General features: G+C 38.8%; 1 protein-coding gene across 1 annotated transcript in view; it reads right to left on the bottom strand.

Annotated features, from left to right (window-relative positions):
- Nucleotides 1-10,075: 10,075 nt before the first annotated feature.
- The window catches only part of nol10 (nucleolar protein 10), a 57,506-nt gene continuing 41,175 nt past the window's right edge, over nt 10,076-26,406 (bottom strand). The window contains exons 13-21 of the mRNA XM_043677888.1: nt 25,322-25,374; nt 24,494-24,620; nt 22,797-22,876; nt 22,314-22,412; nt 20,582-20,671; nt 19,836-20,009; nt 16,077-16,312; nt 13,980-14,082; nt 10,076-10,466 (exon numbers count right to left, since the gene is read on the bottom strand). Of these exons, the coding sequence (XP_043533823.1) occupies nt 10,347-10,466; nt 13,980-14,082; nt 16,077-16,312; nt 19,836-20,009; nt 20,582-20,671; nt 22,314-22,412; nt 22,797-22,876; nt 24,494-24,620; nt 25,322-25,374 (1,082 nt within the window). The 3' untranslated portion in view covers nt 10,076-10,346. The remainder of the gene's footprint in view (nt 10,467-13,979; nt 14,083-16,076; nt 16,313-19,835; nt 20,010-20,581; nt 20,672-22,313; nt 22,413-22,796; nt 22,877-24,493; nt 24,621-25,321; nt 25,375-26,406) is intronic.

The following is a 26,406-nucleotide window of genomic DNA, read 5'->3' as shown; positions in this document are numbered from 1 at the left end:
CGCTTCAGGCTCTCTGCCTTTATTCCTGATGAAGGGCTTTTGCCCGAAACGTCGATTTTACTGCTCCTCAGATGCTGCCTGAACTGCTGTGCTCTTCCAGCACCACTAATCCAGAATCCAGCATTCCCTATACCTACCAGCCTTCCCTTTCACCCTAACAGGAATATACTGTCTCTGGGTTCTCGTTATCTCATTTCTGAAGACTTCCCATTTTCCAGCCGTCCCTTTACCTGCGAACATCTGCTCCAATCAACTTTTGAAAGTTCTTGCCTAATACCATAAAAATTAACCTTCCTCCAATTTAGAACTTCAATTTTTAGATCCAGTCTATTCTTTTCTATCACTATTTTAAAACTAATAGAATTATGGTCGCTGGTCCCAAATTGTTCTCCCACTAACACCTCAGTCACCTGCCCTGCCTTATTTCTCAAGAGTAGGTACATCCACATACTGAATCAGAACATTTTCTTGTACACACTTAACAAATTCCTCTCCATCTAGTCCCAGTTAATGTTTGGAAAGTTAAAATCCTTTACCATAACCACCCTATTACTTTTTACAGATAATTGAAATCTCTTTCCAAATTTGTTTCTCAATTTCCTGCTATTTGGTGGTGGTGGTGGTGGGGTTGTCTCTATGATACAATCCGAATAAGGTTATCACTTTCTCATTCTTCAGTTCTACCCAAATAACATCGCTGGATGTATTCCCAGAAATATCCTCCCTAAGTATAGCTGTAACACTATTCCTTATCAAAACACCATTCCCCCTCCTCCTCTTGCCTCCCTTTCTATCCTTCCTATCACATTTGTATCCTGGAACATTAAAGCTGCCAGTCCTGTCAATCTCTGAGCCACATTTCTGTAACTGCTATGATATCCCAGTCCCATGTTCCTAACCATGCCCTGAGTTCATCTGCCTTCCCTGTTAGGCCTCTTGCATTGAAGTAAATGCAGTTTAATTTATCAGTCCTACCTTGTTCTCGGCTTTGTTCCTACCTGCCCTGTTTGACTCATTCCTTTTCTCAACTGTACCAGTCTCAAATTGATCTCCTTCCTCACTATCTCTTGGGTCCCATTGCATCCCCCTACTAGTTTAAATCCTCTCGAGCAGTTCTAGCAAATCTCCCTGTCAGTATATTATTCCCCTTCCAATTCAGATGCAATCCATCCTTCTTGTACAGGTTGCGTCTACCCCAGAAGAGATTCCAATGATCCAAAAACATGAACCCTTCTCCCATGCACCAGCTCCTTAGCCATACTTCATCTGCTCTATCCTCCTAACCAGCTCTCAGCACCGGGAGTCATCCAGATATTACTATCCTTGAGGACCTCATTTTTAAATTCCTGATTAACTTTCTATATTCTCCCTTCAGAATTTCATCCTTTTCCCTTCCTATGACGTTGGTTCCAATGGGTACAATGACCTCCTGCTGGTCCCTCTCCCCTTTGGAAATATTCTGCACCCTCTTTATCCTGACACCAGGGAGACAACACACCATTCTGATTTTTCATTGCTGGCCACAGAAACATCTGTCTGTGCTTCTGACTAGAGAGTCCCCTAACACAATTGATCACTTGGAACCTAACATAAGCCTCATTATATTAGAGCCTGTCATGATACCAGAAACTTGGCTGTTCGTGCTGCATTCCCTTGAGAGTCCATCATGCTAATGGGGATAGCCACAGAAAACTCCTGTGCTATCTGCCTACCTCTCCTATCTTTCCAGGAGTTAACCCATGAATCTGATTATATCTGCGGCTTTCCTCACTTCCAATAACTGCCATCCATCACACCCCTTTGCTCTTGTAAATTCCTCATTGCCTCTGTCGTTCTAACTGATCCATTCAATCTGTTAGAATTCGCAACCAAAGATATCTATTGCAGATACAATCCTCAGTAAAACTTAGACTCACTCTCAACTCCCACATTGAACAAGAGCATATCACTCTAATAAAGGCCATTTATGCTCCTTCACAATCTACAGACCCAGAAAATAGCATTGTTGTATTGCTCTAAAAACACTGCTCCAAGCTAACTTAATACTTATGGCTTATGTTTTTAAAATTTAATGAAGATACAGATCTCAATAAAACATAATCAAGAAAGAACCCACCGGACTCTCTATTGTAGATTTACAGCAAGGCTACACAAAACTTTGCACTTATGTTTCTATGCTGTGACCTCTCCCAACAGGTTTCTCCAAGATCAGTTGTGAGTTTCACTGTTTACGTTTTCCTAGATGCACTCAGATGTCCAGAGATACAAGAAGTCAAACAGCAAAGGTAGTAACTGCGCAGATTCACAGCTGTGTCAGTTTTTTCTCTCTCTTCTTCACTGACCATGTGCTGCCTATTGTCTGTCCTTCTCCCTTTTAAAAGTGCTGTTGTTTTGACTTACCTTTTCCAAAGTTCCAAAACAATACAACAGCATATAAAACAGTAATTGCTGCTCCTGGAATTCGAGGAAATCACCTCCAACACCTAAAATACCTCCAAAAAGGAGCAGCTCTTACAGCCACAAACTTTTCCCGTTCTCCATCTTGGATTACCCAGAATTTAACATCTTGCTCACTTCTAATAATGTTTTGATATCTGACATCAAGCTTATTGATTTTTTAATATTAAATGACACGAGCTTCTCTCCAATTCATAGTCTTCAGACTTTCCTGTTATATATAAGCAAATAACTAACTTAACACAGATTATCTTTGAGTACCTCTCCTTTGGCCAGCTGATCAGTTTCATTTAAAACACTTCATTTCCACTATAAGATCTGCATTCATGTTACCATTTACAATTTTAGTGTTTCCAGGTTCTACCTGAACTTGCCTTATGAGTAACTATGAAGGTCCAGACATTAAATTCTGAAATTCCGTTCCTCAACCCCTTTATTTCTCCACCTCAATTTCTTTCTTTAAGATACTCATTAAAACCTACCTCTGTCCGAGCTTTCTGCTCACACACTTAATATTTCTTTCTTTGGCTCAATCTTTTGTGTAATTGTTCCTGTGAAGCAGGATATATTACTTTGTTAAATGGCACTACAATTCACAATTTTGCTATTTTGCTCAATGGCAATAGTGCCAATCTTATGCTTCTATATCGGATGTCCTCATATGCAGTCCCACCAGAATTACTGGATACTGGTCATGATCAGTAAAAACAACGGCCGATTGCCTCTCAGTGATACAGAGGCTTGACAGGATTGTATACGGATTCCCATTTTGGCATCTCCTGATCTGTGAGACTAATATTCACTACCTTAATCAGTGAGCTACTGTCGGAATGCACTAGCAAACCCATTTTTGACATAAATGTTTAACTTGAAGTGAGGTTTTGTCTACAATACATATACTCACATCAGATAAGAACAATCACTTTCTCTGTTGCAATTCAGTTTGCAACTGAGATTTCTGATCCAGCTCAGCTAAATTGGCAGAATTTTAGACCTTGCTCTGAACATACAAATTGTGCAAAATGATTAGGAACCTGTGTTCCATGACTGATAGTAAGTATCATGTACAATTGATGTAATTTTGCTACTTTGTCATAGCTACATTTGCATGCTTGGAGAGATGTTATTCATACACCAAAACCATGCATTTAGAGTTACAAGGTCATTATATTTTTGACATTGTTGCAAAAATGCAACAGCATTAAAGAAATGTTAAAACTTCGTCATTCCAACAAAACTGTGCCAGAATAAATTAGTTTAAAGGCACACAACCATTGTTTGGTAAATCTGTTTAAGGAGGAAGCACACAACAGCAGGGCTGAGTCATTTAAATTAATTTCTTCTGATATCAGGTTTAGAGCAACCAAACTTTGCTGTGATCCCATATGGTGTCTAAAAGAGCCTTCATTTAGAGTAGCCTTACAGCTACAATGTATGATACTGCAAAATCTGAAGTATTTTCAAAACCTGTTCTCAAGAATTCCAGAATTCTGGAACATTAACTACTTTCTACTGGAATTGCTGTATAACAACTGCTACACTCGGCCAAAACCATGAACTATTTGGCATCGTAAGCCTCTTTCACTCAGTGAGGTCATACTGATCGGAATCTTGCCTCAAGTCCACAATCTTTACCTCTCATGACATTTAACTAATATTCAATTGTTTATAAAAAAAACAGGTGCAAGATGCATTGAAGCTTTGTTACAATTTCTGTCACGACTCTCATTAAAATTCTGGCTCTAAATGTTTAGAGTCACAGTTAAAGAACTTGTTAGAATTGATTCTACAACAGCAAGATTACCCTTCACCCACAGTATTGTCGAAGTTAGAAAAAAAAACACATGGTCCACATTTCTTTCTTTCTGACTGCAGGACAAGTAAATAATGATGGAACTTTGGTTTACAAGAATGTTGCTGGAGTAAAATTTCACTTTTTTAAAAAAAAAGTCTTCAATTTCCCAAATATAAAAGATCACTGTAGATTTATGACTGTTCTTTGTGGACAGACATGTGGCCTGTTTCCAAACATTGACAATCCTTCCTTTGATTGGTTACAAGATACTGCCAATCTACTAAGTTCAATCTTTTCCTGCTGGGTCTACGACAGTGTTCAACACGTCATCCACAGTTGGTTGGTCTGCCTGGGGCAGTACATCTGCAACCTCCCACTTTTTGGCATCTAATATCAGTGCTCTAATATGCATTAAAACAGTATTGCCATCAACAGCAACAGGTTGCATTCACCTAGCATGTACAAGAAAAACAAGGTTAAGACAATTTCTAGGTAAGGAGGGGAGAAAAATGTTGAAATCAAAGTTCGTCTGAAGTAATTGGGCTTTTAAAAAATGAGGAGCCTGCAGATGACAGAAGAGTTTAGACATATTTCTGAAGACATTAGCAATAATGTTTTGAGTGGGGCTGCAAGATTTGTAGTAGAATGCACATATCCTGAAATGGCTGGAGATTAATGGAAATTAGAGATGTTCTGAAGGGATTTAAACACAAAGGTAAAGTCAAGGAGCTAGGGCACTGAGAATCAGTTCAACATTAATAGAATGTGTGTGTAAGATTTTTTATATCCCAGGGAATATTTGTCTGCCCCTAACAGAAGGATATTGGAAGTTGGATATTGTAATTATTTGGGCATTTTCTGGATTGAACATAATCATGTGCTTTCCTGGTTTTATATTCAGTAGTACACAGGCTATGATCAATTATAGAAATTGAAAGCTTTAATGTGTGCTGTATGCCATCCACTATTTGGTTGGACATCAAGTGATTTTGCAGCAGCCAAGCAAATCCAGGCAATAAGTAACAGGTTTATTGTTTTAGTTCCAACAAGAGAAAAAAACAACTTTTTTTAAAAAAGATCTAGTGGCATGTACTAATAGTTGACTAGGAACTCTCTCTAGTACCAGAATACAATTGAAATCTAGTAAATCTCCTTTGAACCACCTCCCATGCAATTTCTGCTTTCATTATGTAAAGAGATGAAAACGGCACATAGCATTTGAGGTATGGTCTCTAAAACTCAAGCATACCATCCTGACATCTAATATCTAATTCCTTTCATAATACGGGATAAGAGTCAAAGAGATATACAGCACGGAAACAGACCCTTCTGTTCAACCTGACCATGCTGACCAGCTATCCGAAATAAACCTAGTCCCATTTGCTAGCATTTGCCCATATCGTTCAAACCCTTCGCTATCCAGCTGCCTTTTAAAGGTTGTAATTGTAGCCTCCACCACTTCCTCTGGCAGCTTATTCCATACATGCACCACTCTCTGCAGGAAAACGTTGCCTCTTTGGTACCTTTTAAATCTTTCTCCTAGCACCTTAAACCCATGTCCTCTAGTTCTGGATCTTGTCTATTTACCCTACCCATGCCCCTCATGATTTTATAAACCTCTAAGGTCACCCTCAACACCCGACATTCCAGAGAAAATAGCTCCAACCTATTCAGCCCGGTCCTGTAGCTCAAGCCCTCCAACCCTGGCAACATCCTTGTAAATCTTTTCTGAACCCTTTCAAGTTTCACAACATCCTTTCTATAGCGGGCAGACCAGAATTGTACACAGTATTCCAATAGTGGCGTAACCAATGTCCTGTACAGCCACAACATGACCTCCCAACTCCTTTACTCAATGCACTGAACAACAAAGACAACATACCAAACACCTTCTTCACTATCCTATCCACCTGCGACTCCACTTTCAAGGAACTATGAACCTGTACTTTAAGGTCTCTTTGTTCAGCAACACTCCCCAGCAACTTACCATTAAAGTGGCTAAGTCCTGCCCCGATTTGCCTTTTCAAAATGCAGCACTTCACATTTATCTAAATCCAACTTCATCTGCCACTCTTAGGTCAATTGGCCCATATGATTCTGATCCCATTGTACTCTGAGGTAATCTTCTTCGCTACACCTCCAATTTTGGTGTCATCTGCAAACTTACTAACTATTCCTCCTATGTTCACATCCAAACCATTTATATAAATGTTGTACCTGCACACTAACTTTGTGACTCATACTAGAACACCAAATCCCTCTGAACCTTAGAATTCCCCAGGTTTTTTTCTGTTTAAATAACCTCTTTTATTCTTCTTTCCAAAGTGATCAATTCTACATTTTATCACATTATACTCCACCTTTGAGATCTTTGCCTATTACTAAAGCTATCCATATTCATCAATACACTCCTTGCATCTTCTTTACAATATACTTCACTACACATTTGTGTCATCTGCAAATTTAGTTAACAATACTCCACTCATTTAGTAACTGATGAAAATTGTAAAACATTAATTCCTAAGCACATATCTCTGCAGCGCTACACTCCTGCCAAAGATGCACGTATGCATTTTTGTCTTCTGCAGCAAAGCAATCTTCTATCAATGAGCTTTTATTTTCCAAAATAATCTTTGATGTGGCACCTATCGAACACAGTCTAGAAATTCAAGTAAGGTATGTCAATATACTCCTATTTTATCCACAGCAACTTCTTCAAAGAACTGCATTAAAGATTTCCCTTTCACAAAAACCTGATTTAACTGCATCTGATGAAACTGTGACATGACAATGAAGCTGTCATATTTATTGAAGATGGTAGTGAAGAAATTGGATACTTTTGATTATTCAACTAAATGCAAATCATCGGAAGTATAATATTGCATGCAAATTCAAGCACGAAATCCATTGGTAAACTCAATTATCAATGAACTGATCAAACTGAATAAATTGTATTACACTGCAGGAGGAGTTTAAGCTTCAGTGTGTTTAGGAAAATGCACTGAGACTCTAACCCAAATATTTAGATTATCCCAGTCTCGTCCTGTAATTTTTTAAAAGAACTTGGAAAATTAGTTAATACCATAAGATATAGAAGCAGAAATTAGGCTATTCAGCCCATCAAGACTGCTCCACCATTCAATCATGGCTGATAAAATTTCTCAACCCATTCTCCTGCTTTCTCCCCATAACCCTTGATCCTCACCTATCTATCTCAATCTTAAATATACTCAATGACCTGGCGTCCACAGCCTTCTGTTGCACAAATTCCATAGATTCACCACTCTCTGGCTGAAGACGTTTCTCCATATCCCAGTTCTAAAAGGTCTTCCCTTTACTCGAAGGCTATGCCGAGTCTCTCCTATCAATGGAAACATTTTCTCAATATCTGCTCTGTCCAGGCCATTCAGTATTCTGTATGTTTCAAATAGATCCCCCCATATCCTTCGAAACTCCGAGTATAAACCTAGAGTCCTCAAACATTCCCCATATTTTAATCTTTTCATTCCTGAGACCATTCTCGTGAATCTCCTCTGAACATGCTCTTGGGCCAGTACATCCTTCCTGAGATATTGGGCCCAAAACTGTGCATAATACTCCAAATATGGTCTGATCAGAGCCTTACAGAGCTTCCGAAGTACCTCCCTGCTTTTATATTGAAGTCCTCTCAAAATAAGTGCCAACGTTGCATCTGCTTTCTTAACTACTGACTCAACTTGCAAATTCACTGAGTGAATCCTGGACTAGAACTCCCAAGTCTCTTTGACTTCTGAATTTTATCCCCTTTTAGAAAATAGTCCATGTCTCTATTCTTCCTACCAAAGTGCATGACCTCATATTTTCCCACGTTGTACTCCATCTGCCACTTCTTTGCCCACTCTCCTAACTTGTCTAAATCTTTCAGGAGCCACCCCTCCTCCTCTATGCTACCTGTTCCTCCAACTATCTTTGTATCTAATGCAAACTTAGCCAGAATGTCCTCAGTTCCTTCATCTAAATCGTTAATGCATATAATGAACAAGTTGTGGTCCCAAAACCGAGCCTTGCAGAACACCACTTGTCATGGCTGCCATCCTGAGAAAGACCCTTTTATCTCCATTTTCTGCTTTCTGCCAGACAGCCAAGCTTCTATCCATGCTGACACCATGGGCCCCTATCTTAACTCAGTTGCCTCCTGTGCAGCACCTTGTCAAAGGCCGCCCTGAAGTCCAGGTAGATAACATCGATTGGTTCTCCTTGGTGTACAAAATGATAGCTAACATTGTTTTAAAGGTAAACACTATAATTCACAGATATAATTTAGAGAAGGGTTGCCAAAGTTAGTGAAGTTTATGTTGTGCAAGCTGACTTTCAAAGGCTTTGGCAACATTATATTTAAAGTTAATAGAATTGTAAATAGCAGCAGAGAGACAAAGGTGTCCAAGTGACGAAAAACCGGGACTAATGACAAGTTGTTTTTCAGTCAGGAAAGTACATCATAGGAGTCAATATTAACCCATCAAGGATGACATTATATTGTTGACTGGGATTTGGGTTATACAGCATTTTCTTTTACTTTTCAGACGACAAAACTGAGAGTAGTAAATAGTGAAAAAGATAGTAGTATTGAATAATCAATCACTTGACAAGATAAAATTTGATGCAAAGAACTGAAGTGATGCACTTTCAGAGGAAGAATGAGTGGGGTTATACATATTAAATGGCATCATTTTGAAAGGGATGCATGAATAGGGTTTCCATACATCAACTTGTTCTGCTACTTTCAAAGATTTATAAAGCTTTTAAGATAGAGTTTAATGCAGAGATTGATAGATTTCGGACTATAAATGGTGTAGAGGGTTATGGGGGTAGTGTGGGTAAAAGACATTTAAGTGTTGATCAGCCATTATCTTATTAAATGATGCAGCAAGCTGGAGGGAATACTACACTTCAGCAGGAAGAATAGAAAAGCAGCATTTATTTAAATTGAGATTGCAGAACTGTGGTATAGAAGGATTTGGTGTCCTGGTACTTGAATTACAAAAAATTAGCATGGAGGTACAGTAACTAATCAGCACCGATTGGAGCTCAGGAAATGGACAGGTTATCTTATTTCAATAAGATCATAAGGGGAATGGATAGAGTGGATGCTGAAAATGTGTATTGCCTTGTGGGAGAGACGAATGGAAATGTGGAAAATTTCTGAGGGTCACTAATCTATAGACCTCTCTTTGCAATAAGGGAGTAACAAAAGCTGAGTTTGATAGATTCTGGATTGTTCAGGGTGCCAAACAGCAAAGGAAAAGATAGGAAAGTAAAGGCCACAATTACATCAGCCACCACTTTATCACATGTTAGAAGAGCTTTACCAGAGTGAATGGCCTGCTCCTAATTCAGATGCATGTATACAAGGCTAAGGCATGATGAATGGAACTGATCCAAATTAACTGCTTGCTTAAATATTCCGCACTCTGCAGGCAGACTGAGAAAAGGGTGAGAGGAGAGGAGCAAATGGGAGAGAAAAAGGCAAAAAAAATTATATAGGATCTTTGGTTTGCCTAGACAAAAAGATCCAGAGCTTGTACAGTATTTATAAATCCTCTGCAGTGTTTCAGTATACTTTTAAAGAATGCTTGAAAAAAAAATGTTCAGGAATAAAACAAAGTCAACAGTTTCTAGACTTTGGCATCTATAAACTGAACAAATTCCACTCAAAGAACACAGTTGCTTGTTTCATTTGAAACAATACTAACTAGTTGTTTTGATTTCTACTCAGGAGATGGAAAATTCTAACTCAGCAAAAAAGTAGACTCAAGACAAAATATGAACAATATTTTATAATTTTAAAAAGAATCTTCTATTTATAAATACAAACTATTTAGTCTTTTGTGGAGAATGTTATTCACAAATATAAAACTTCACGGTCTTGCATCTTTATTCTTCTAGACCATCTAATCTGAAGAAGCAGATAGTGAGTGTTCCTGTCTGGAGCCACTGCAAATGGTCTTTGCTTTCGCCTTACTTATAGCTGATGGTGCTGACACCAGTGTTTTGGAATTATTTGGCTCCTAGTTATTTATTGAGGAAGTAACATGGGAACCATAGAATTCTTGTTTTAGAAGAATGGCTTCCTTTGCATTGCTTTGCCTTGGAGGTGTCCTGCAGAACGTCTAAGTCGTCTTCTTTCTTCATGATGCTGCTTTTCAGCTTCTTGTCGCTTCTTTTGCTGTTCCGACTACAAAGAAAAGGTTGAGATGAATGAATAGCTTGTATTTTGCATGATATGCAGAAAGGCACATCAAAGTGCCTTACATTCAGAAAAAAGGAATGAATGCAGCAGAGAATGAGAGAAAAGAAAAATGGAGACGACTAGTTTGAGATACTTATTCTTCCAGTGAATTCAACCACCCCTTGAACTGAATAAATGTTAGGACATTTGAGTTAAAAGTCAACTATATCACTGCGTCTGGAATCATGTGTTGGGAGTTTTCTTTCTCTAAAAGACATTAGTGATTAGATGGGGTTTTATCCCCACAATCAACATGGTAGTTTGATGGTCAGTTGTTTTAGAAGCTGCTGAAAAGAATAAGAACTCTTTTTTTGTTTGTGCATGTTAAGGTACAAATCTTTTTTAATTTGCCAAAGGAGAAAATGTTATTAGCAGCATAGAGTTTTCATAGTTTCATTAAAACATAAAACAATCAAAAAACCAATCATTCAATCCTTCTGGACTGGATGGGTGTCAGGTCGTCATCCAATCCTAATATCCCATCCTACTTTTCCTTAATTGTTCCACTTTCATCACTGAACTTTAGGAGGTTTCCGACTCCCACAGCTACCTGGACTGCACCTCCTCCCACCCTGCCTCCAACTACATGGGATCAATGGGGATTTCACCAGTTTCTTCATTTCCTCTCACCCCACCTTATCCCAGTTCCAACCTTCCCGTCTACCAATCGCACTCGCTACCTTCCCCCCAGCCCCACTCCCCTCTCATTTATCTCTCCACCCCCTCAGCTCACAAGCCTCATTCCTCATGAAGGGTTCTTGTCCAAAACGTCAATTCTCCTGTTCCTCGGATGCTGCCTGACTGGCTGTGCTTTTCCAGCACCACACTCTCAACTCTGATCTCCAGCATCTGCAGTCCTCACTTTCTCCTGGTTGCTTTAATAGTCAATGCTTGTGTTCAAAGTTGCAAGTGTTTATGCTGAGAACAGAACATTTCTTTTGCTACTCCATTAGCATTAGATGTCAAAAACAGAATGATGGTCAATTAACTGTCGAACAAGGCAACCATTTCCTCAACTCGGAATAGTGCTCCTATAGGACCAATTTGATTTTTCCCCACTGTATCACCAATGAAATTTTAATACTGATTTAAAATGAACATTGTAGTTTTTAAAATAATCTCCACGAGAAAGAGAATTTATAACATGGATAAAGTGCAAGTTGGAAAACTGTTATTTTTAGCATGACTTTGTTGTTACAACATTGAGTGCACACTGGAGTTAGATTTCAACCTTCACCAAAGCAGTAATCTGGCAAATTGCCGATCTAGTCATTTTCTGTATATTTCCAAGTCCCTGTTGGAGGTTTGCAATTTGTTTAAGGCAATTATGCAAGATGGGGTTTGTGCTTTATGTCAGTCACATTCATAACAAATCATTTACACTGGATCAGATTATTATTAATTGAAGGATTAAACAAACCTAGCTGAAAACATTATTGAAAGTTTGATTTGAATAAATGTTTGCAACCCCAATTCAAGGTCATTGTACATTACATAAAGCAGTGACACAGTAAGCAAACCTCTAGTCAAATGATCCAAAATGAGTATCCTTTTTGTAAGATTTGAGTGTCATTTATTAAGGATGCGATTGCAGAGTACTTGGAGGTGCATGGTAAAATAGGGCTGATTCAGCACGGCTTCATCAACGGGTGCTCATGCTTGATAAATCTGTTAAAATTCGTTAAGGTACAGAGAAAGGAAAGCCAGCAGAGGTGATCTATTTGGACTTCCAGAAGGCCTTGGACAAGGTGCCGTACACAAGGCTGCTAAATAACGTAAGAGCCTATGGTGCTAGGGGCAAGGAATTGGCATGGATAGAAGATTGGCAGAAGGTAGGACGGCAGCCACTGAAAAGTGGGGTTCTGTAGTTGGGACCATAACTATTCAAGTCATATTAACAATCTTCATTAACAGATGAAGAAACTGAGGGCATTATTGCCAAGTTTACAGACCACACATAGATATGTAGAGGGGAAGATAGTCTTGTGGAAATGGGTAGGTTAAGAGAGTGGACAAAAAGTGGCAGATGGAACTGAATGTGGGCAAGTGCGATGTTATACACTTTGGCAGGAAGAATAGAGGCATAGACTATTATTTAAATGGGGAAAGACTTCAGAAATCTGAAGCACAAAAAGACATAGGAGCCCTCGGTCAGGATTTTTTTTTTTTTTTTAAGGTTAATATGCAGGTTGAGTGGCAATTGGGAATGCAAATGAAATGTTGGCATTCATTTCAAGAGGGCTAGAATTCAAGAGCAGAGATATACTGCTGAGGCTATATAAGGCTATGGTCATAGCATTTAGATCATGCAGTTTTGGGCCCTGTTTTTAAGGAAAGATTTGCTGACATTGGAGGGGTTCTAGAGGACGTTCACAAGAATGATTTTAGGATGCACAGCTTATCATGTGAGGAGCATTTGAGGATTCTGGTCCGTACTTGGGGTTTACAAGGATGAGGAAGGGGGATCTGATTGAAACCAAGAGGCTTGGATAGAGTGGACTTGGAGAAGATGTTACCATTAGTAGGATAGACTAGGATCTGAGGGTACCATCTCAGAATGAAGGGACAAGCGGAGGATGGTGAATCTGTGGAATTCATTACTGCAGAGTGCTGTGGAGGCCAAATCATTGACAGAGATAGGTTCTTGATTGGTAAGGGGATTAAGAGTTATGGAGAGGAGACAGGAGAATGAGAACGAGAAAAATATCAGCCATGGTGGAGCAGACTCGATGGGATGAATGGCTTAATTCTGCTCCTATGACTTATGGCCAATGAACAAGGAACCTGAATTGCAAATCAAAGTATTTTCTTTTCCAGCAATTATTTATAGAACATTCCTGAGTTGTACACCCTAAAAGATTTTAAAAAGCCTAGTATGACCTAACAATGACTCCAGAGACACAACAATGTGACTGACTCTTAGCAATCCTACTAAATGGCTTCAAAAGCCATTCAGTGCAAGGAAGGTAAGGGACAGGCAACAAATAATTGCCTTTGCCAGTAACACACACTTTCCAATCTGAGTAAATTACAGCCTTGGTCCAAATGTGGACACAAGAATTGAATTTAAGAAGTGAGGCAACAGTGGACATCAAGGGAGCTTTTCAGTGAGCCCTAGAAAAATTGCAGTGAATAGGATTTGGGATTAAAAAAAACCAGCTAACATCTGAGTAATCCAAGTGCCAGGCATTGACCATCTCCAACAAGAGAGAATTTCACCTTCACCTCTTGATGTTCAATAGCATTACCATTGCTGAAATCCCACTAACAGCAACTTGGGGGTTACCACTGATCCGAAATGAACTGGACCAACCATATAAAATATTTGTTCTACAAGAACAGGCCAGAGGTTAGGAATTCTGCAAATCATTCACCCATCTCTCAAGTGCCTGACCACCACCTACAAAGCACAAGTCAGGAATTTGATGAAATATTCTACATATTGTGGATTTAACTCACCTTTTTAAGTGTGAATGTTAGCTGTTTGCTGCCTACAGTGGTGTCAGATAGATGAAGTGTTCCAGTCTTTTCCTCATGTTTCAAGCGATCTTCAAGTGTTGTTCTGTACAATTGGAAACAAAAATATTGGCAAAGTTAGAAATTATATTTTGTCTATTTCTACAGGATGTTAGTGCCAGATTTATAAAATATATAGCATAACTGCAATTAAGTTGATCAGTAATTTTATTTTGGAGGCTACCATGGCATGAGATCAAGATTTCATAAATACTTCAAAGCAGAGATCATGCTAAGATAGGGTTTCAATATGCAAACACCTCGGACCCCAAAAGATAATGGATTGAAAAAAATTCAGGTTATTCAACAATTTCTTTCACTTACCCAACATCCTCAACTAACAAAGCAAGAGTGTGTGCGCGTGTGCATTGTGGTGGTGAGGGGAAGGGGGGGGGGGTTGGCTGGCAGAACAATGCAGTTCATATAAGTAACAGACCTACAATTTAATACTTTGATTCATCATTTACATTTTGCAGAATTGCAATAAGAACGAACAAACTTCCTTTATACGTTTCCTCTCGAACACCAAAAACATGCGTTAACTTTTGAAGTACCGTCACTGTTCTAGAGGCAAACTTGGTCGTCAAACTGCATGTTACAAGAACCTAGACACAGTTAGGTCAGGTGAATGATTAGTTACTGTTGATGCTAAGGTATTAGCTGAACAACTAACACTGCTCAGGACAGAAAGAACTCCCTGTTCTTTTTTAAATAGTGCCATAGTATCTTTTATATAATCTCAGCAGGTAGACAAGGCCCATAATTCAATATAATCTAGAAGTGTTCCACTGAAGTATCTGCATAGATTACACAACCATACCCAGAATAGAACATGAACCTACAACTTTGATTAAAAAAAACCAAGGCCACCAGCTAAACAAAGCAACACGAACATTTCATCAAATGCCCACAAATACTGTTTTACATTCAGTTAGTTTTTGATACCTTCTATTAAAGAGTAAGAAAGCTTTTCCAGATTTCTCACTGGGAGATAGGAGAGGAACAATAACATATCTCAATAATGTATTATTCTGTCATTCAATGTAATTGTGGTCAATCTGTATCCTAACATCATTCACTCATTTTATCCTGGGCTTGCAATAATCCACCAAATTCAGGTTGAAAATTAATTGGAGATAGCATCTACTACATTTTTGTGGGAAAAACTCCACACTTCTACCACTTTGTGTGAAGTGTTTATTAACTCTTCCCTGAAAATGCCTAGCTGTGATGTTAAGATAAAGTCCCCAAGACTTCCACAACAGCAAAACGTTTCTTTGAAAATACTAAAAAAACTTTGGATTACCCGTTAACCTTATATTACAAGGAATACAAAGCTAGTCTATGTAATCTCTCTTTATAGCTTTTTTTTAAAAAAGATGCCCTACAGTCTGACCTAGGAGTCCCCAAAGTTATTTGCAGGACCCTAAATGGGCGGCACGGTGGGCGGCACGGTGGCACAGTGGTTAGCACTGCTGCCTCGCAGCGCCAGAGACCCGGGTTCAATTCCCGACTCAGGCGACTGACTGTGTGGAGTTTGCACGTTCTCCCCGTGTCTGCGTGGGTTTCCTCCGGGTGCTCCGGTTTCCTCCCACAGTCCAAAGATGTGCAGGTTAGGTGAATTGGCCATACTAAATTGCCCGTAGTGTTAGGTAAGGGGTAAATGTAGGGGTATGGGTGGGTTTTGCTTCGGCGGGTCGGTGTGGACTTGTTGGGCCGAAGGGCCTGTTTCCACACTGTAATCTAATCTAATCTAATCTAAATGGGGTCAAGAGCTAAAATTAGGGTGTTGAGAGTTCTGATGCAATTGCTGCCATTGACCTTTGATCACCTTACAACAGTAATTCAGCATCTCTAACAGATCTTTACAGAGGATGGTGACAATTTTCAAGCATTAAAAATGTTAAGAGGTTAAAAGTTTAAGAAGCACAGATGTAACTCAAGAGCTGGTAGAATCTCATCCCTCTGGTACTCAGGAAATCTGTATTTAAGTTTTTTTTGACACTGTGCAGTTTATTGAAACATAGGAGCCACACTCACTTGAGCAACTTATGTTTTTGGGCAGCATTTTTAAAACTCTTGAACTCTTCCCCAGTTTTGATTTCAAAAAATTTTGGTTTTGAATGAATTTGCTGATCGTCTTCCATCAGTCTCAATTTCTGTTCTGCGCGCAGGAGTTTGTGCTGTTTTTGGACTTCTTCAACCCATCCACGATCATCATCAGAGCTTTCAGAGCTCTCAGCATCACTTGGTTTTCCTTCTAATTCGTCTTCCTCCTATAGATCACAAACGTACATTTATATGTACAAACTCAAATTCTGAAAATGCCCACAATTTAAAAAAAACATTTGTTTTACTACTCTCATTCTTGTGCTTAAATCATTTCATGGGTCACCATTAATACTAACCAACTTTTAATTTTTAACATAATTAGTCATAGAGATGTACAGCATGGAAACAGACCCTTTGGTCCAATTTGTCCATGCTGGCCAGATATCCTAAATTAATCTAGTCCCACTTGCTAGCATTTGGCCCATATTGCTCTAAACTCTTCCTATTCATATAGCCATCAAGCTGCCTTTTAAATCTTGTAACTGTACTAGCTTCCACCACTTCCTCTGGCAGTTTATTCCATACAGGTACCACACTCTGCATGAAAAAGTTGCCCCTTAGCTACCCTTTTAAATCTTTCCCCTTCTCTCATTTTGAACCTTGTCTATTTATCCTATCCATGCCCCTCATGATTTCATAAACCTCTTTAAGGTCACCCCTCAGCACGTGACACTCCAAGGAAAACAGCCCCAGCATTTTGTCCAAATGAGTTATTAGAAATAGCATTTTCAAATAAAACAATTCAACTCTAGTTTTGCTATGAATTTTCATGTATCTGAACTTTCATGCTATATTTGAACAGGTTGCAAGTTTAAGGAAACAAGAAAAATCCACACAAGATGTTGCTTTAAATTCAGAGGATCTACCTTTGCTGGCTGGGCCAGCATTTGTTTCTGATCCTTAATTACCTTTCAGAAGGTCTTCCTGAACTGAAGCAATAATTTTGTATAGGTACAGCCACAATGTTGTTCGGAAGGACTTCCAGAATTGTGTCCCCGTGACACTGAAGGAATGGCAAAATATTTCCATGTCAGGATGACAAGCGGCTTGGAGGGGAACTTGAAGATGATCACATTCTCACATCTGCTATCCTTGTTTTCTGTCTGGTAGTAGTTACGTTTGGAGAATGCTGTCTACAGAGCTTTGGTGAATTTCTGCAGTGCATCTTAGAGATGTACACAATGCTAATAATGCGTGTTGGAGACGGGGGGGGAGGGGAGTGAATGTTTGTGAATTTGATGCCAATAAAGCAGGCTACTTTGTTCTGGATAGTACCAAGCTTCTTGAGCATGTTGGAGCTGCACTCAACCATGCAAGTGGGGAGTATTCCATCACTTTCCTTACTTGCACCTTGTAGATGGTGAATTCTGCACTGCTGGATTCCTAGAATTTGACCTACTTTTGCACTCATGTGGACCAGCCATGTAAATACTGACTTTCTGTGAAATGTTAATCCCCAGGATGCTGATAGTGGGAGATTCATTGCATATCAAGGGCCATTAGTTTTTCTCTTTTGGAGATAGTCACTGCCTGGCGCTTGTGTAGCACGAATGTCATTTGCTACTTCTCAGCTCAAGCCTGGATATTATCCAGATCTTGCTATCAATGGACAAGGACTGCTGCAAAAGATGCTGAATACTGAGCAATCATCAGCGACCATCCTCCAGTTCTGACCTTCTACAGAGAAGGTCATTGATCAAGGAGCTAAAGATGATTGGACCTAAAGCACTCTCCTGAAGAACTTACGCAGCAATGTCCTGTGACTGATATAACTGATCTCCAACTATCACAACCATTTTAATTTGTACCAGGTATGACTAACCAGAGTTACCCCAACCCCTCACCCTACTGATTCCTACCAACTCCTGTTTTCCTAGGGTGCCTTGATGCCAGTCGGTCAAATGCAGCTTGATGACAGGACAATTATTCTCTCCTCCCTCTGGAATTCAGCTTGAATGACACCACCTCCACAAACATACATTCCCTTCACCACTGACACTTAGTACAAGCAGTATGTACTGTGTACAAGATGCACAACACAAATTCACTAAAGCTCCTTTCACAGCGCCTTTCAAACCCATAAGCACTATCTAGAAGGACAAGTGCAGCAGAGGGATACCACTCCATCCAAGTCCCCCTCCAAGCCATGAGCATCCCGACTTGAAAATATATCACTAATCCTTTAGGGTTACTCAGTCAAAATCCTACAGCCACAAAGTTTGTGCGAAGATTTGTAACTCGGGTGCTCGTTGTTGTGGTTCTGTTCGCCGAGCTGGAAGTTTTTGTTGCAAACGTTTCGTCCCCTGGCTAGGCGACATCATCAGTGCTTGGGAGCCTCCTGCGAAGCGCTTCTTTGATGTTTCCTCCGGTGTTTATAGTGGTCTGTCCCTGCCGCTTCCGGTTGTCAGTTTCAGCTGTCCGCTGTAGTGGTTGGTATATTGGGTCCAGGTCGATGTGTTTGTTGATGGAGTTTGTGGATGAATGCCATGCCTCTAGGAATTCCCTGGCTGTTCTCTGTCTGGCTTGCCCTATGATAGTAGTGTTGTCCCAGTCGTATTCATGTTGCTTGTTGTCTGCGTGTGTGTGAATTTGACTGGGACAACACTACTATCATAGGGCAAGCCAGACAGAGAACAGCCAGGGAATTCCTAGAGGCATGGCATTCATCCACAAACTCCATCAACAAACACATCGACCTGGACCCAATATACCAACCACTACAGCGGACAGCTGAAACTGACAACCGGAAGCGGCAGGGACAGACCACTATAAACACCGGAGGAAACATCAAAGAAGCGCTTCGCAGGAGGCTCCCAAGCACTGATGATGTCGCCTAGCCAGGGGACGAAACGTTTGCAACAAAAACTTCCAGCTCGGCGAACAGAACCACAACCTGGAGCCACGTCCCTAATGACATTGAGAGTATACCTATGCCAAATAGCCTGTAGTGGTTCAAGGCAGCAACTCACCACCGTCTTTGAAAATAAAAAAAGATAAAGCTGGCAATAATTTAGACATGTGATCACAAAATATATCTCTATACTACCCACCGCAGTGCTCATTTAATAAATACAACAGACATGGGGAGAATGTGCAAACACAGACAGTCGCCCAAGGCTGGAATCAAACCTGGGTCCCTGGTGCTGTGAGACAGCAGTGCTCACCACTGAGCCGTCCCTTCTTTCTGCCAGTTACAATATGAAGCCACTTGTTAAACAAACAACGATTGAACAAGTGCTGCAAACAAACATATTTGCACGGGAAGAACATTCTGCTGCTCAGCTGAACATAAAATGCCGTGGATTTTATCTGCAACACTTTATGCAGTTTCCACAGAATACAATTTGTAACTAAAATTTGGAATGACTAATTTCTTACATGAATTTCCTATATTCTTTTCCTATATAAATACACAACTTTATAAAAGTTAGAAACAATTTGAAACATCTTATTTGGAAACATCCTCTTCCTACAATCTTTGGGCTTGAAAAAACAAATCCTTTCCACTTAATGCAGATGTTTCTTTTAAACCTCTTGTGGTGTATAGATTAAGACTCTTGTATCAAGCTGGTTTTACAAACACATTGGTTATCAGTAACAATTAATTTGTAAAACTTCTAAGAAGCTGATATTAAACCACATGGCTCACTATTAAGATGCTGCCAACATTTTTAAAGTGAATGTTACCTGTTCAGCCTGTATGTGTTCTTGTAGTTGTTTAAGTTTTTTCCTCCTTTTTTCTGAGGCTTTGGAGACTATGGGATTTATGAGTCTAAATTCTTCACTGGCTTCATCCACTTCAAAGTCTGGATTTTCAAACATGACCTTGAAACGCTCATCTCGCAGAATATTGGGTAGACTCTGAAAACAAATATGTCTTATGTTTGTGACAAATCATGACTGCCATATTCTTTAGAAATAACTGGTTATTTGGGTATTCTTGTAATGAACAGAAATTTAGAGTGTAAGAAAATCAAAATTTATGCAGAGTGAATAGACAGGGAATATATACAAAGAAAATCAAGAAAGATGGAATTATATTTGTACACCATATGTATTGTAGGGATGGACAAACTTTTGTTATTTATTAATTGGATGAGCAACCAGAAGCACCAGTTTCTAGGTCCGCATATTTTCCTTCCTGATAGTTCACAAAATTAAGGTTGAAATTACAGTGGATTAAGAGCTACTCTGATGGACAATATGAAAGACGAAGAAAAATACAAGAGTCAAGAAAAGAATATCAGAAAGCAGAACTAATTGAGGAAACTTGAGACATGTACAAAATATATCACACTTAACAGGCTGAAAAATTTGCTGTCTCCAAGATCAGAAACTTCCTGGCTAGGTTTACATAGGTGGACAATTTTAAAAGTCAGCTTTTTCAGAAAAATTTCACATCACCAACATCTCAAAAATTAATGGTTTGTTACCTTTCCTTTCTTTTTCTTTTGTACTTGCTCTTCTGCTTCCTCTTCTTCCATAAATTTCATTGCTAGCTCTTTGTTTACTTTTGGCAGTTTCTGTTAATAAGTTTTATTAAAATAAAATTATTATTAAAAATTTATGAAGTACCTCACATTTAAAGAAGAAAAAGGAACTAACAACATATTTCTCAAATACTTGGAAATTTATACAATGGTTAATTGAATTTCTGGGAACAGTTTCACACTTTCAAAACATTCTCATTTAAAAGTGATGCTGCATCCAGATTCAAGATTTTTACAGAACGCACTGTTATAAAACAACTGCCCTCTTCAAAAGTATTTCTTGGATGTAAATAGTTGTAACATTTTGAATATGATGCTATCAGAGTCACCTACAGTGTGGAATCAGGCCCTTCGGCTCAACAAGTCCACACTGACCCTCCAAAGAGTAACCCAGACCCATTTCCCTCTGACTAATGAACCTAACACTATGGGCAATTTAGCATGGTCAATCCACCTGATCTGCACACCTTTGGACTGTGGGAGGAAGCTGAAGCACCCAGAGGAAACCCCTGCAGACACGGAAAGTGGCATAATTCATCAGGAAGTAGTTTGAGGAGATTTGTCAGAGAAATTTGCCCAATAGGTTAGAGATCACAAAACACAGCTCGAAGTGAAACTGATGAACAGTTTATTGCAAGCAATATCACTGGAAGAGAGCCAGACTAGGCTGACACAGAACTGACAGTCTGTACAGGTAGATCAGATTTCTCTTCCCAGAGCTGAGGATGAGACCAGTTTTATAATATTGCTGCACAATGACACTGATTAAGAAATGGGAAACTACAATGTATCTGGAAATGGAGTAATCTAGTTACAAGGATGCTCATTAAAAAGTTATCGGGTGAATGTCCTGTTCCTTCACACAATGCAACATTCTGACAACATCAATGGTTCCATTCCTCTTCACAGGTAGGTGTTAATGTCTCCTCTGAACTGGTGAGGTGCTTCCATTGTCCTGTTCCTGGAGCATGTCCTTGCTGGTGCCTCTCTGTCTGACCTCCTCTGTGTGGCTTTGGTATTGCTGGGTTGTGAAACTGCCCTCGGGACTTTGAGATATTTGAGGTGCTCTGTCATTGTTAGTGGGAGCTTTGTCTGCGTGGGCTGTCTGATTTGGCTTGTGAGCTGCTTGGGAATTCTGGCTGGTTTTGGTACAGTTTGGCCAATTTTGCTTTTGTGGGCCTATCGTCGGTTAGCAAATCTTTTCCAACAAGATTCAAGACTGAAAATAGCCATATTTGGAAGAGGAAAGGCCAAGAAGCTCCGTCACTAACAATTAAGTTCAGAAATATGAGAAATCATCAATTTCTATTAACCTCATTCTGACATCCAAACCTCCAGGACCAATTCAAGAACCTTCACATTTACTTCCGTCAATAAAACACATTTATATGTACACCATTCATTGAAGATGGTGTCATGTTTACATTATGAAAGGAATATTCAGAACTTAGGCAAATTTTGTTAACCCCCAAATAAGATAAATAAAAATGGAGAAAAAGGGTAGAAAGGAAAGTTATCAATTTATTTACAGAAAACAAACTGCTAATTCAAATTAAACTTTGTTTTTATTTCTATTGGCCACTCAGCACCACAATTTGATGTTTCAAGGGCAAAGTGGAAAAGCAACCAATTTTCTTTGTTACACTCAACACTTATTCCGAATAGTGTCTCTTACCTTTACTTGGACCCTTTGAGCACGTGTTTCCTCTATCTTCTGTCTGATTTTCTCTTTTCGATATTCCTCATAGGCAAATGGATTTGTCATAGCTTTCACCTTTTAATCACACAATGTAACAATTGGTAACATAAAAACCAAAACTGGAAAGGTGAAATTAAAGAAAGCAGAAAATGTGGTAAAAACACAGGTGTGGCAACATCTGTGAAAGAGACAAGAGTCCACAATAGTTCTCACCTTTGGTAAAAAAAAGTTCCCACATTTTAAAATTGTTTTTAGAACAATTGGTAACAATCTTATTTTATAATAAATTACCGCAAGATACATTTGAGTTGAAGTAAATACAACTATACAATTGTAATTATTATATATGAATGGACACACCTTTATTATCAATGTCAAAAGGAAAGCTTCACTTTGTCTTTAAACTGTAATATGAAGATCACATCCAGAAAAAAAAACTGCACTGGCACACTTGCATACCTTGTGATATAGACGGATATCCATAAAGAAGCCATGCATGTACGCACGAAGCAGTGGAGAGCCAATAAGGTGAGCCAGACCTAATGCAAAAAGTATAGCACTTAAGTACACCTGCAATGTTTGCTAAAAATATATTACAATAATAATACAAGTGTCATATTTACACATATCACTCAGTTATTACTGTTCTCTCAAAAATGTTTATTACTCTAGTTATAAAAATCATCATAAGGAGGATGAGCCGTGATGAGGATGCAGAGATGTTTCAGTATGATTAGATTCATTTGCGCACTCGCTAAATGTATGGCAAATAAAGTATAATGTGGGTAAGTGCAAACTGCAATGAGTCCTGATTGCCCTTCTATGCCAGTTACTGAAAGTAAGCATAAAGTTACAGCAGGCGATGAAAAATGCAAATGGTATATTGGCCTTCATAACAAGAGGATTTGAGAAGGGATGCCTTGTTGCGTATTGTACAGGGCCTTGGTGAGACCACACCTGAAGAACTCTGTACATTTTTGTTTATATTGTCTCCTCTTTTGAAGGAGGATGCTATGGCTATGTAGGGAATGCAATGAAGGTTTGCCAGATTGATCCCTGGGATAGGAAGACTGAAATATGAACAGAGACAGGATCGGTTAGAACTATACTCCCTGGTGCTGAGAAGAATAAGTCAGATACATTAGGGACATTTAAGCGACTCTTGGATAGACACATGGAAAGTTGCACAATGAAGGCATATAGGTTAGTCTGATCTTAGAGTTGGATAAAACAGTGGCATAACCCTGAGGGCCAAAAGGCCTGCACTGTGCTGTACTGTTCTATGTTCTAATGAGGAGGGATCTCATGGAAACTTATGAAGTTCTAATAGGACTGGACAGAGTAAACACAAGGAGGTGGTTCCTAATGCCCAGCAAGTCCAGAATCTGAGGTTACAGTTCAAGGATACGAGGTAGGCCATTTAGGACTTAAATAAGGAGAAATTTCTTTAGCCAAATAGTATTCTTTGCCACAAAGTAGTTGGGGACAAAACAATCAATGTTTTCAAGGAGCAGTTAGATACAGTTCTTAGGGTACGGGTAGAAAGTGAGAACAGAGTATGGAGCTGCAAGATCAGCCATGATCATGAAAGGCTCAAGAGGCTGAATTGCCTTCTGCTCTTATTTAAAAAAAGGGAAATTCTGTCAACCCCTAGAGATGTTGTAGTCTTGCAATATTACAAGTACTGAAATTAGTTATTTAATCCTTTTTCATGCTCCATGAAAACATGCAATGCAATGCTCAAAAGGTCACTAACCTTATGTAATGCTTACAAAATAAAGTAACATAAACCATCTTACGACTTGCATACCAATAGTAATAACAGCATATTTAACTAGGCCAAGTTTGTGACAAATAATTTATATTTTCCATCTAGTAACTGATGAGCGCAAGTCAAGTAGTAAATAAACATACTAGACAAGAACCAAAACTGGGGTGGAGTTTAACTGAAATTTACTGAAGCAAACGCAAACATTTTGATTCAAAAGACTAAGGTTTGCAATCAGAAAACGTTATTTCTATCCAAAGCCCTGAACAGATAGCAAGTACAAATTATCTTAAAGAAAAAGTTACTTGCTTTTCTCTGTAATTAATTTAAAAAACAAATTAAGTACACTTGCTAAATATCAAAATAAGTTATTTGTTTAAAACTTTACCTAGATTTTCTAAATCCTTTTTGGTGACAAATTTATAGTCATCATACACTGTAGTTTCTGGGTTTTCTTCAAGTTCCTCTGTTAAATTATCCAGGAATGAACACCAGCGTGGTGCAGGTCCTAAAGACTATGTTTCAATAGAGAAATTATTGAAGTATTAACTGTTAGATCTTGAATTTAAAATCAAAAAGTAATCAGTATTTGTTCCAAATTATCTGGATGGCAGTTCAAATGCAAGACTGTTTAAAAAAAAAAGATGTTTCAATTACAAATAAAAACATCTTATGACAATGAGCACTGCAAAATAAAAAAAAAACTTTTATTTTGAAAACCCCTTCATGATCTTTCGTCTTTTTCCAAAGGTGTTGAAACTGAACTATAGTTGTAGGATCAAAAGCTCAACGTGGGGTACCTCACTGAAATAGTCCTTAAGCACTTGCATATCTCAATAGTGAAAGCTGGCAACCTATAATGGGAAGTAGAGGACACAATATATAACTTGAAGCACCAAGTATTTGGATATTCTTTAAAGTAGATCAAAGACCTCAACAACTCAATGGAGCAAATGTATTGTGTGGAGATACCCACAGCAATTCAAAGTGCCAAGTTCAAAAATCTTGTCTTAAAGGAAAAACAAAACAGTGACAGATTCAAAGTGCTAACTTCTCGACCTCGCAAGTACATAAAGAAATGCTGGGAGTATTCAATGGGATTCTATTGCAATGACCTCATCCTCGAACAGATTCCCAACATGGACTGTCCAGGTTTGTAGAGTATGAACAGCAACACAGACAAAATATCACCAAGAATGTTTTTCAATCTACTTACTGGAACATAGAACGTATTCATTTTAGGTGATTCATTAGCTAGGAAAAAGAGTCCTGGAAAAGTAAAAATAGAACTGAATGTTGTTTCGCTTAGAAAACAAATCAAGATATATTCAGGCAAGTAGAGATGCATGTTTCTAGCTCTAGTAAGTGCGGAGACATTTGCGTGGACTATTTGCTGCTGAATAAAGATTTTACTACTCACCACAAACCTCCACTGTTAGCTGAAGTCTTTGCTGGGAGTTTAAAGGCCAAAAGTCACCACAAATATCCCACCAGTAAAAAAGGGGAGAGAGGAAACAAGCAAGAGACTGATCTGCCTTCCTCAAGGAAATGAATTTTTCCACCTTCACAAAATGCAAACTTTAAATTAAACTATTCCTTGTTTCTTCATTCTTGTGGTTAGGAATCCTGATCCCTTAAGCAGCACGAAAACATCTTACACAAGAATGCTGAAGTTTTTATGCTGATATTATTTTCCTGCTCTTTGTCAAAAAAAGGCATTAGAGAATACGATACACCTGAGAATAATTGAGGTGCCATTTTAAATTGGCACATTTAACAGGACAAGAAAACAGCACAGAAAGCAGAATTCCTGTTAGACAAGATGAAATTTCATAATGTTTAATGTGATTTTTAAAATAAATTAAAAGCAATTTAAACAATTTTGGATGATAGACTGTGAAAATACACTAATTACAAATAGTAATTACCTGCATATAGACAATAGGAGCAGGAGTAGGCCATTCTGCCCTTCGAGCCTGCACCACCATTCAATATGGTCATGGCTGATCATCCTTAATCAGTATCCTGTTCCTGCCTTATCTCCACAACCCTTGATTCCACAATCCTTGAGAGCTCTATCCAACTCTTTCTTAAATGAATCCGGAGACTGGGCCTCCACTGCCCTCTGGGGCAGCCATATATTTCAACATGGCTGAGTGATAGGCTTTGCTTTTCTAAATTATATATTTGTCAACTCCCTCCAAGTTTTAAAAGTGGTGCAAAATCTATTATTATTGTATCAGATGAGAATCTTGTATCACAAAAAAGACCAGTGATGCACAATTTGCCATGACAAAACTC

Source organism: Chiloscyllium plagiosum, chromosome 3 (genome assembly GCF_004010195.1).
Source record: "Chiloscyllium plagiosum isolate BGI_BamShark_2017 chromosome 3, ASM401019v2, whole genome shotgun sequence".
Classification (NCBI taxonomy): domain Eukaryota; kingdom Metazoa; phylum Chordata; class Chondrichthyes; order Orectolobiformes; family Hemiscylliidae; genus Chiloscyllium; species Chiloscyllium plagiosum.
This window is presented reverse-complemented; position numbering and strand designations above follow the sequence as displayed.